At 42.2% G+C, this 12091-nt stretch overlaps 1 protein-coding gene across 1 annotated transcript in view; it reads left to right on the top strand.

The window, feature by feature from the left end:
* The window catches only part of GOLGB1 (golgin B1), a 39674-nt gene that overhangs the window by 4718 nt on the left and 22865 nt on the right, over positions 1–12091 (top strand). Inside the window, exons 3-11 of the mRNA XM_053943411.1 lie at positions 357–453; positions 1086–1238; positions 1739–1891; positions 5414–5566; positions 6526–6648; positions 7067–7180; positions 8887–9283; positions 9932–10023; positions 10331–10427. Coding sequence (XP_053799386.1) covers positions 364–453; positions 1086–1238; positions 1739–1891; positions 5414–5566; positions 6526–6648; positions 7067–7180; positions 8887–9283; positions 9932–10023; positions 10331–10427 — 1372 coding nt within the window. The 5' untranslated portion in view covers positions 357–363. The remainder of the gene's footprint in view (positions 1–356; positions 454–1085; positions 1239–1738; positions 1892–5413; positions 5567–6525; positions 6649–7066; positions 7181–8886; positions 9284–9931; positions 10024–10330; positions 10428–12091) is intronic.

Below are 12091 nucleotides of genomic sequence, written 5' to 3'. Positions count from 1 at the left end.
TAGTTCTGTAATGTCATTGTTAAGAAAGATCAAGAATGAACTGAGGATGACGTGGCATCTCGTATAAAAATATATTTTTCAATCATACATGTGGTGCAGTGAAGGAATCTTCATGTATCTTGACACCAGCACATCCTCTGCTTTAATATTCAGAGCACGTTAACAATGCTTCTGTTAACGTGACCATTTTCTTTTTTCCTGAGGTTTTACTTTGGCTTTTCTCTCTTGGCAAAGGAGACAAATTCCTACAAGCCTGGTCACCAACTGCTGTAACATTAGAGATCAGCAGAAGGGAGTTTATTCTTTATAGCAGTTTTGACTCTGGAACTGTATTCTGACTCTTGGTTTTGTTTTAGGCTCAAGATGCTGAGCCGTTTGTCAGGTTTAGCAAGTACTGTTCTACAAGAGCTGTCGGGGGAGGATGGAGATGCAGTTACTGAACCATCTATTGCTGTAAGTACAGTGTTATCTATAGACTTTCAGATCTTATTGACAATTAGTTTGGGGAGCATGGTTCATTAGACTGCAGTGAAAACTGTCTTCTGCTTCTTCCTTGCTGAGCACTAGACTGAGCTGTCATTCCACTCTGCTTTTCTTCTACTCCTCACCTCTTAAGTCAGCATTTCTGTTGGGCAGACCATAATCTCCTCAGTTTCCACATCTCAAGGTGATCCCAGGAAACAAACTAGAATTAGGGTGAAGAAAGATTTTTAAGAGTACTAGTGGTTGTGTGTAGCAGAAGGGGAAGCTCTGCATGGTTGGGTCACAGTGGGAGGCTTCATCCTTGTGCCGCCCTTTGGTATTGAGACAATGGATAGCGTGTGAGGGTGCCTCTCATTTCAGATTTGTTCATGTGGTGTTCAGCAAGGTACTCTTTGGTTTTGTGTGTTGGCTTACAAGTTCTTTGAGTTTCCTCCTGGTTTCATCTAACTGTATGTTTCTACAGGCTTCATGAAATGCCTGCATTTCATCTGCAGGGAGCAGAGTGCAGCGCTGAGGACGGGAGCTGAAGCTATCGTGTGGATGCTCTGCTGCAGGCTGTTAATAGTTTTTTTTCCTTCAGAACACTCATTTTGTTGTTTCAGGTAGAAGCTTTGCAGTCAGGAGCAGAAAGCATGGAGGAGGCACCTGAGGAGCTGTTGGATCGCCTAGCCCAAACAGAAAAGCTAGTTGTTCAGCTGAAGGGTTTGATTCGAGAAAAGGATGCCCTACTCCAGGAAAAAGAAACTGTGTTCAAGGTACCATTTCTTTCTCTGGGAACCAAGAGTAAAATACTGCTTCAGTCTTCTGTGCAAGTCAGTCTCTGGTTTCTTTTGAACATGAGATACCTGCATGACAAATGGCATCAGTTCCGGAGAAATATTAAAATTTGAATAATGGACCCTAAGAGATGTAGGATATCTTCTGTTCGTTTGATTGGGTTAATTTAGACTGGAGTAGATAAGTTACATCCAAGTTACACAGCATTTTTTCTCAGAGCCCTTTGAGGCCCATGCTGGTTCCCAGTGGCTCTAATAAGTACTAATACCTTGTGTGAGGTTGTTCTTTCCCCACTTCTGGTATGTGTGGTGTTTCAGAACAAATTTGGTTTGCAGATGTGTTTTAGGTAGTGCTGTTACTGGGGAGGCAGGGTTAAACAGAATATGGCAGGCTGACAAACTGTGTAGGTTTTTCAAAGTGGTGCTTCTTGAGTAGCAGACTGGAATCAGGGCAGTCAGTTTGTGTCCGTCTCTTACAGAAAGAGCGAGAGGCCGCGGATGCCAAGCTGATGAAACTTAAACTTCAAGCCAAGGCCAAACTGGCCTCTCTGAACAAACGCATCGAGGAGCTGACAGAGAAAGGATCGCCACTGCCTGCACAGGCCTTAGCAGAAGAACTGGAGTATCCCAAGGTTGGGAGAAGGGGGCTATTTAAAAGATGTAGCTCCTACTGATAACCTGGTACTGCCTGATGTTTCAGGTCACAGTGACCCAGCAGGGTCTATTTGTCTTATTAGCAGGATATTCATAATTTCAGCAAGGATGTCCCTGTGCTGTAGGAAGCCTGTCTGTCCAGCTTCCTTTTACTGCAGATGCCCTTGGAGTGCTCAGCTTGATTTCCTCAAGGTCATGGGCTAGTTTCCCTCTGCATAACTTTGGTAATCCATTGTAGCTGAACTCTTTCCTGCAGAAACTGTGTGTCTATCTGAGCTATGAGTTTCAAAATGTTGCCTGTCATGACAGTACAGCAAAGGTTGGCTGGAGTACAAGAACAAAGAGGTAAGGAGGTCATTGAAACTGGAAGGCAGTACCTTAAATATAAAAAAAAAATAAATGTATATTTTTTCCAGTCGCATAGCTTCCTGACCCATCATAAAGTTTTATGGTTGACAAACCATAATTGTGTAACACTAGGTAAAAACTGAAGGGAAAGTGTCCTCTACAAAGACATTAAAGAGGCTGTTAGCTACTAACTAGAAGCTCCCACTGGAGCTGGCAATTTTTGAAAACTTGAGTATGTGATCAGCAGAACAATGTTTTCTTCAAAAACTTGGGAATATTATGGAAGAGAAATGGGATAGAAGTCCAAAATGCTTTCCAGACATCAGATGATTAATTAAACCAGAGAACATAAAGGTTATTTCAGACATTGAAAAAAAATACTAAAATATTATAGGAAACAGTAAGAGGTGCCTGTGAGAGCTGTCAGATGAGAGGTGACTACTAATGAAGATCAGTTCTATGACTTGTGCTGACTATTTTTGATTGAGAGCATCATAAAATCATAGAAATGTGCTTCTGTAATTCCCAATACCAACTTGAGAGTCTTTCTCAATGCAAAGCACCATCTGGTTTCATACATGAAGAACTGGATGATCTCAAGGACTGACATAATAGAAAAACAAAGCAAAATTTAACCAGTGCACGATCAAGCATGAGCAGCATTCCCTGGCTGTGGAGGCCACAGGAGCTGTTTAGCTGTGTCACTTGACATTGCTGTCCTGGTGCTGAGGCTCTTTTTCATCTTATCTATCTGCAGCATGTAACATTCATGTGCTGTTACATGACTTTGTGTAGACTTGGTGTTGAGGACTGGTGAGTATTCTTGCTTCAAAAATCAAATTTATCAGTTGAAGAAGGCAAAATGAGAGAAGGCTGATAATCAGTTAATTGGTGCAATATAGATTTTAAAAAGAGACCTTACCTTTTTTTACATACCATTCTAGCTATTCTACTGAGAGTGGCAAGGCCTTGTGTGCAGTGTTGGCATGTTCTGCTCATTTGGAATCAGGAAAGATAAATTCTGAGAGCAGCAAGAGATTTCTGTTCTCCCATTGTGTTAGTAGCTGCACTTGGGAGACAAACAGCTTGGTTATTTAGTCAGCCAAAGTCAGAGAGGAAATGTCATACTCTACAGTTGTATGAGAAAGGTGAGCTTCAAGAAAGTGGGCAAACTGTTAAAGGATAATGCAGGTGAATGGATGAATGTAAATTAGCCATTAAGAAAAATGGCCTTCTAATTAGAGGAATGAGGGCTTGAGACAGTCTCCAGTGGACATGGTATGGACCACAGCCTTACTTGGTTTGGGTTAGAACATAGTTTGAGTGAAATTATGTTAGGGCAGTTACCTGCAATATTTTGTATTTGACCCAGAAAGCACTAGCTTATATCTTGCAAGGTTAAACCTACTGAAAAGATAGAGAGTCCTTTATTTACACTTATTTCTCCAAGTAGATGCTGTCTTGAGTAATGGGGGTATTTCCTAGACACTTACCCTGCCATTTAAATGTGAAAATTCTAGGTTAGACTTGCCTGTTATGCTGAAGTATTGAATAGTAGCAAAGGGCTGGATTTTTTTCTCTCAATGATGTGGGCCCTGTGGGAAGGCTGTATTTTAAATATCTCTAACTAGTACTATTACTTCCTGGGCTTTTAGCAGAGTGCCTTATTTGGAGAAGAATGGAAATATCTGCTTATCTCCTTCTCACAGATAGTATTTGTTTACAGAACAATTGAGGCTCCTCTCAAACTTTTGAAGTGGGTAAAGATAAATTATGTTCAGATATAAGAGCTTATACATCTTGGAAAAACATAGCATTTAAAAGCTTGAGCTCGTTGTGGCTGTGCTACTGTCCTTACTTGTGGCACTCTGTGTAATGGCCAGTGTAAGAGGCTTTTTAAAATCCCACTGTGAGTATCAATCCTGAAAGCTAATTACAAGTAAGCAAACTAATCCACCTATCTTCCCCCCAGCAGCTCCTCTGCCCCAGTCTTACAAGTTATGTATATCCTGGCTTCTTAGAGCTTCCTGCATTTCTGTTCTTTATTCTTCTGTCTTGTTCTATTTCTAAATTTAAGTGCAACTGAAGCTGCTTTGTCTGCCTGTTCTGCCTCCTGCCAATGACCTTCTCTGTAGGTGAAACAGCTTTTGAGGAACAGTAGCCTCTTACTCTTATTATACTGATGTATAAGTACTTCTAAAAGCCTTCATAGTATTTTCAGATTTGGTTTAAAGACATAAATACCCTGTAGAATTCCTGTGTTATTGATGGTGTTTGACCCAATACCTGCTGCAAATAAAATGGAAGATATGTATTTTATATATATTCAGTACAAAATACCCAGCACTGTGTGCTGACAGTAGCTGGAAGTGCTGAGATAAGAATGTAGAGCAAGTTTTCTCTGCTCAGAGACAGGTGGTGAGGGACCTGCCCTCACCCAGGTGGAGAGACAGAAGAGTGCAGGTGTGGTCTGCTGGGTTGTCTGAGTAGACATAGGCTAAGCACATTTTATGTGAAACGTTGTTTAAATTTCTTGGTCATAAACAGAGGATTTAAATGCTTCAGAGTGGAGTAGAACTGCTAATTGTTTGCCTGTTCCCTTTGCTTGTATCTAATAAGTTCATTGCTAATAATCCTGTAGTCTAAAGAGATTTCCCTGGGCATTTTCTGTAGTCTAGAACATCTACCCTTTTGTCACATGGAGAATATTCTTCTATAATTAATTTTAAAATGTTTTTATTTCTGGTATTAGAAAAATTTGTGATGTTAAAAAGCCTCAAAAATCAGAGTAGTCATATAATAAATAATGTATTTAATAATCTAATTTGCCTTAGTTTATATAGTGAGCAGTCATGGACTGCTAGCCCTGCCAAGTGCTTTGACACTCCCCAATTAAAGGCATCTTGTTAATCGCGACACAGAAACAGGGAAAATAGTTACTTAACATAGGAGAACTTCATTTAAAGAAACAAATGTAAAGAAATTAAGCAATGTAGTAAAAATAATCATCTGATTAGGAGTCAAGAGTAAAGTAGCATTATAGTATATTTTTTAAATTTTATTTATTTATTTAATTTATTAACCAGTAATGCTGATAAGTTTAATCTCTTCTGTTTCTCTTCTTCCCACTTTTTGTCCTCTTGCAATGTCAGAAAAACGAAAATACAAGTGAAGGGCACAGAGAGGAAGTGGAAGTACTGAAAAAGCAGCTCAGAGAGCAAGAGAAGACTGTTCAGGACCTGAAGAAACAGCTGGCTGTAGCCAAAGTGAATCTGAAAGATGCTGAAATCATGTATGCAACACAGGTACAAAAATTTTTTTCTGTTCATCAGTCTGTGTTTCCCACCTCACTGTTTAGACTAGTATGATATAATAGAATAATGCTTACATAGCTGGTCTTCAATTCCCTTACCTCAATTTTGTCAGTCTTGAGCTTCCTCAAGTCACCTAGGTCCATCCATTTCAATGCCTTTGGCTCCTCCTCTAAACATTACCTAAGTCTTTCACAATCCCAAAATGATCTTCTCCTGCCCCCCATCCTCTGCCCCAGGCCAGAACCACCCTTAGTGCAAAAGGTGCTCTGCAGGTAAGCGATGGTTTTCACCCTTGGACAGTGAGACTGATGGCTCTCTGAGGAGGGGGAAAACAGTCCCTGGAAGGGGCTGGATAGATAGGGTGTTCCTTCCTCTGAGTCAGAATTTGGGTTCTTCCCTGTCTGCCCTCAGACAGGGAAGCCCTTCTGTGATGGGCTTTGCAGTATGTGGGGCAGAGTGTTCTTCCAGCTGCCAGGCCTGCCATTGCCTCTCTGTGTTCTGCTGTGGGTGTGCAGGGCAGCTGCTTATCACAGATGTAACAGCATTAATAGTATGCTGTAGTTAGTTGTGGAAAGATTTTTTAATACTCTAAATTGCAGGTTTAGCTTTTGAACTGTGAATTGGGCTGCATCCTATACAATTAAAAGCCCAGAAGTTTTATGAACTGTTAATTATATAGTAATAATTTATTTTATTATTCTATGTATTTGTAGATTAAATTCTATGCTTTTTGCTTTCTGGGATCTGAAATCTTAGCAGTTGTTATACACATAATAGTAGGATAAAGACACCAACTAAAAATAGTGTTTGACCAAGATGATGTATAGGGTTGTCCAGCTGAAAATTCCATCACACACACAATATGCTGGTGCGTGTTGAAAGCAATCCCATGTGTCTGTCAGGTTCATAACCTTGTTGGTTTGTTTTTACTTTGTGGCTTATGTTTTCAGCTGAGTTCCCTGCAGGAAGTGATTCAGGAGAAGGAAGCTCTCCTGGAAGAGCATGTGCACCAGCATCAAGCTGAATTGCTCAAGATGGTGGTCCAGTCAGATATGGAAGTAGAGATGCAACAGGTATATTTGATATAATAATCATATCATGGGAGGAGGAAGGAAAACAGAAGACACTCTGAAAGAACAGTTCTCATTAAAGTAACTCAGAAAGGATAGAAGAAAGATGCTTTGGTGGTTTGGAGTTTTTTGGAATGCTAGTTGGGGCTTTGAGTCCTAGCTTCAATCTTCTGGTTTGCTATCAGTCAAAGAGAAAGAACAGTTGAAAAAAGTGTTACATTATTGTGCTCCAGTTCCCTATTCATGAAGCAAAGTAAGCTCCTCCTACTGCACCAGGGTTCCAGAATAGGTGTCAACAAAAATTAGTTAATTCAGGCTATCAGAGTAACTGTGTTACAAAAACGAGGTATATGGATGAAACGTGGGAATCTAAATATACACTGGTCTCCCCAGTGCTGGAATGACCTTGTCTCTCTCACAGAACCTGCACACACTTCAGAGAAAGCTTGAGGAGCAGGAAGCAGCTCTGTTAGCACGAACTCAGGTGGTAGAACTGCTGCAGCAGGAGTTACACACTGCTGAAAAACAAAACCAGGTACCTGGTCATACTTTTTATTGCTTTACTCGGGGAGGGGGGGGGGGATGGGGCCTTTGTCAGTGGCTCAGAAGTTACCAGATTAGGTTTTTTTTGGCACCAGCTTTCCATCATGAAATCAGCTGGGGTTGCCTTCCCTGGGTCAGACATTAGAGCTGCAGGTCTGTGTGCACAGCTCACAGCAGGTACAGCCAGACAGTGAGTGCTGCAGCTGCCAGCTCTAATGATGCAGGGCAGGTGGACAGGGTCTACATCTATCCATGCCCATGCTGCTGACTGTACTTTCAAAGCCAAATACACAAACCTTTGCCAAAAGCAGAAATGCTTTATACGGTGCTGCTGAAGCCTCAGTGTTTCTGGACTGCAGTGTCAAGGTCAGATCAGAGCAGAAACAGCTATTCTTTGGTATGTCTTGCTGAGAACTTGCTTATATGGTGACACAACTTGTGGAGTGGGATTGGCTCTCACTTCATCAGTTTGGAGTGTGACAAGAATGAGATCAAGTTTGTGCATATGGGACTATATAGACAGGGGCTCCTTGAGACAGGACTAAGAACACAAGCTCTTAAAAGGTTGGTTTGCAGATAGAGGATGAGTGTATTTCTCATTTTTCCAGTATCTGAACTTCTGAAAATTCTCCATCCCTTTAGAAGAGACTTACGCTGAATCAGTCTCATATTCATTGGCTGCATGATCTCCAGCCAGTCTAATGCTGAACCTCATTTTGATAATTTTTACACACTTGTGCCCAACATATTTTCTTTTGCTCTGTGTCCCAGCCAGGCCCACGTTGGTGGGTCCTCTTCCTACTGAGAAGAGGTAAAGAACCTCAGTGAGCTGACTTGTACTCGCTACTGGCTGCATTGCTCGGCAGGGGTGTATCACGGGGTGCTGGCATGGATATCTTCATGACATGGTTGTTGGCTTGGCTGGTTGGAGAAGCTCCCTTGGCTTCTCCTTGGTATCTTTGACTTCCCTCATACATTCTGTGGTCTCAAGGAGACCTGGTATAGGTACAAACTTGAGGCCCTGTGGCTGAAGCCTACCCATAAAGTAAAAGGAGCTCCTCATCAGAAATTAGCTGTGCTGGCCATCCACAGCTCCATAAGGAGGAAGTTTGACAACAGGAGTTTGGGCAAATGTAGAGTCTGTTTCTGTCTCTTGGTCACCTTAAACCTCTGGTCAGTGTTTACCAGAGGCTTCTGAGATCTTTCTTAAAGCAGTGGATACTGTGTGGAGCCCTCTGTTATCTCCAGACTCATATTTCAGCATTCCCCTTTCACATACACACTTTTGCTCTGGTTTTTTTTTTCTTTAATTCTACTCTGTAATTGTTGAGTTCTCCCTCATTTGTTGTAGCTCTTCCTCCCCTTTTTGCGAAGTTTGCTTTCTTCTAAAAGAGAGCTCCTGGCCACTGTTCTGTTGCTTCTTTTCTCTAAATTCCCTTCCTCTAAATCAAGACTTACCTTTTCTTTACCACAACGATGAGGAGTTGTTTCTCCCAGCATTGCTTTCTTGCAATTTCCAAATTGTGGGGCAGTTTCTTTCTAACAGATTGAAATTTCTGGCATGTTTGTTTCCTGCCTTCTGCTGCTCAGGTATTTTAAAAGGATTTACTGAAAACCTTAAAATATAATTCAGCTACTTTGCTTTGTCAAGGTGTTTAACTAGTTGAGAGAGAAATCGATTTCTGCATCATTTTACAGACACTCCTAGATCAGTGCCAGAAGATGGAAGTGGAACTAAGCTCCATGAGGGATGTGCTAGATGCAGAGAGACGAGGGTCTCAGGATCTCAGGGAGAAGATGGAGCTGGAGCTAGCTGAGAGGAAGCTGTCTTCACATCGCTTGCAGGAGGAGGTGCAGTGTCTCTCAGAACAGCTGGAGGAGGCAAGAAGAGCACAAGCTGAGCTAGAGGTGAAGTATAAAGACCTGGAACAGGAACACAGGCTGGAGGTGGAAGAGAAAAACCGGCTGCTCAGTGGTCTGACGGTGGCTGAAGGAGAGCTGGGATGTGGCCGTGCTGCCCGTGGAGCTGAGGAGGAGCAGCTGGAGCAGGGCATTGGGCAGCTCTCAGTGCCACCCCTGCGACACGGAGCACAGGGTGAGCAGGCACGGCAGTCAGGCGGAGCAGGTCCTCAGGAACCTGGGTATCACTGGCTTACCTTCTCTTTGGCTTTGCTTTTACAACAGTTCATAAGAATGGCTTGATGTAACAATTCCTAATTACACAGGAGTGGTGGTGCTGTCTCAAACTAAGGGGGGCTACTTCGATCCCACCATTCTGTCTTTGGCAGCTGCAAGAGAGCAGAAGTGTGGGGCAGCATATATGGTGCTTTGCTTGTGTACTGTCCCAGACTCCTTTTTTTTGGGATTTATGGATTTCTTGAGCTGGATTTATTTTTTTAGTTGATTTTATTTATTTGGTTTTTTTTCTGTCAGCTTATGTAAGTCCTTTTTAGATGTCCCTCGTTCTTCACAGTCTGAATTTCTACTGAAATTATAAGTAAAACAACCAAGAAAAGTAAAGTGTACCATTTTCCCCATAGACCTGTGTTAAAAATAATGACATTGATCTTGCCTCAAGCTCTTATTTCAAATTTATTTTCTTCCAGCTTCTTTATGGCCCAAAGCTGAAGCAGTGACTAAGAGATAAGAGATTTCATAAACTATTGTGCATGTGTGTAAAATGGACATAGTGTGGCAAAAAAGACAAGAACAGACCTTAACTCCCCTTTTTGCCCTCTGTCAGATGAACTTCTACAGAGACTTGAAGAATTTGTCTGCTGTCAGGATGAGCTGAAATCCCAGCCACAAGTGCAGCTTTCTGAACTGGAGCAGCAGGTTTGATAGTTTGAAATTATTCTCATTAATTTTTCTGGTCTATTTAGGAACTGAAGCCAAATTAAATGTCTAGAATGCCTTTTTTTTTATCATGCATTGCTTGAGAGAGGCTTTTGTTAGTTCTCTCAGTTGATGGATAGGCATGTTATGACTATAGAAGCCTGGAAAGAAGTAGAAGTCAATCCGAGTAATTTAAAAGTTGCCTATTGATTTAAAAAAAAAAAAGTTAACCAAATGATCAAAGACTAATATGTATTTTTAAATGGTATTAAAATTTGTCTTTCTCCCCTCCATCCTGTTTAAACAGGATGAATCAACTTCACAGGAAAAAATAGTAGATCAGGAAGACCAGAATGGGAATTCATTCCTACCCACAGAAAACTTGGAAAGACAGAAGACAGAAGGTTGTATGATTACCTTACCTATTTTAATATTCTTAATATACTTAAGAATCATTCTAGAATTAGCTTCTACAGATTAAGATAGAGCTGAAGTGGTAGCTTTCCCCAGTACAAAATGCTGACAATCTGCAAGTGGTACTTCTGGGAGGGGTATTTTTGATAGCTTTTGCTGAACAATAAGGGACCCATATATATGCCACATATAGCAACCCCAGAGAACTGCATTGGTTTTGAGTGTCTGGTCGTGTAGACTGCTAGCAGAAATATCACAGCTCTGTTGGAATTTTACTATAAAACAGTGGATTCCCTCACGTGTTTACTTCAGGGTCTGGTATGATTGACACTGTGACAGTAGGCTGTCTTGATTTTTGAGAAGTAGATTCATTTTGCTTCCTGGCATTCAAAAATAGAGAATAATCACCAATAAACCAGATTCCTACAGTCCTAGAACATCATCTTTCTCTTTTTTTGTTCCAAGATCTCAGAGATGCAGATCTTTAATGAACTTCAAGACATTGTTTAGAATCGCGGCATGGTTTGGGTTGGAAGGAACTCATAAAGGTCATCTGGTCCATCCCCCCTGCCCTGAGCAGGGACATCCTTTACCAGGTCAGGTTGCTCAGAGCCCCATCCAACTTGACCTTGAACATGTCTAATGATGGGGCAGCTGACAGCTTCTCTGGGCAATCCAGAGAGAAGCAGCCTTCTTGAAAAGCTGCAATAAGGCCTCTCTGAAGCCTTTCTTCTCCAGGCTGAGCAACCACGAGTCTCTCAGCCTTTCTTCATGGGAGATAATGTTCCAGCCCTTTGATCATTTTTGTGGTTTCTTCTGGACTCACTTCAGCAGATCCACATCTGTCATGTACAGGGGAACCCCAGAACTGGACACAGTGCTCTGAGTGGGGTCTCACAAAAGCAGGGAAGAGGGTGAGAATTATCTCCTTCAACCTTCTGCCCACACCTCTTTTGGTGCAGCCCAGGGTATGATTGGCTTTCTGGGCTGCAGGCACGCATTGCCCTTGTCCAATTTTTAGTTTACCAGAATCCCAGAGTCTTCCTCTGTAGCCTGTTTTCAATCCATTCACCCCACAGTCTGTGCTGGTACTGGGGATTGCCCCAGCCCAGGTGTAGGGCCTTGCACTTGGTCTTACTAAACCTTGCTGTGCACAAGGGCTGCATGGCTGCATTCTTCAAGCTTGTCCAGGTCTCTCTGAATGGCATCACATCCCCCCAGCAAAATCAGCTGCTCAGCCTGGGTCACCCACAGGTGTGCCATGGGTGCACTCCACCCAGCTGTCCTGTCAGCAGTCAGGACACTAAACAGTGCCAGTCCCAGTATGGACTTCTGTGGCTCCTGGTTCCCACTGGATGTCAAGCCATTGACTGCAGCTCCTTGCACACAGCCAGTTCCTTACCCCACTTAACAGCCCACCTGTCAAACCCATATCAGCAATTTAGTAGCAAAGGCCTCACAGAAATCCAGCTTTCAATCTGGTATCGTGCCCCAAGCTACAGTTGAGTACACCCAAAATGCACCTGGAAAACTTCAGTCAGCTTTCTTAAAAAACAGCTCCTCCCTCCCTCTAGTGAAAGGAATTCCACCTGAAAAATATGGTGACTCAGAGCTTCACTGTCATGTTACTTAAAGCATCTTTCCCAATGCATGT

The sequence above is a fragment of the Vidua chalybeata genome, chromosome 5, assembly GCF_026979565.1.
Source record: "Vidua chalybeata isolate OUT-0048 chromosome 5, bVidCha1 merged haplotype, whole genome shotgun sequence".
In the NCBI taxonomy this organism is placed as follows: domain Eukaryota; kingdom Metazoa; phylum Chordata; class Aves; order Passeriformes; family Viduidae; genus Vidua; species Vidua chalybeata.
This window is presented reverse-complemented; position numbering and strand designations above follow the sequence as displayed.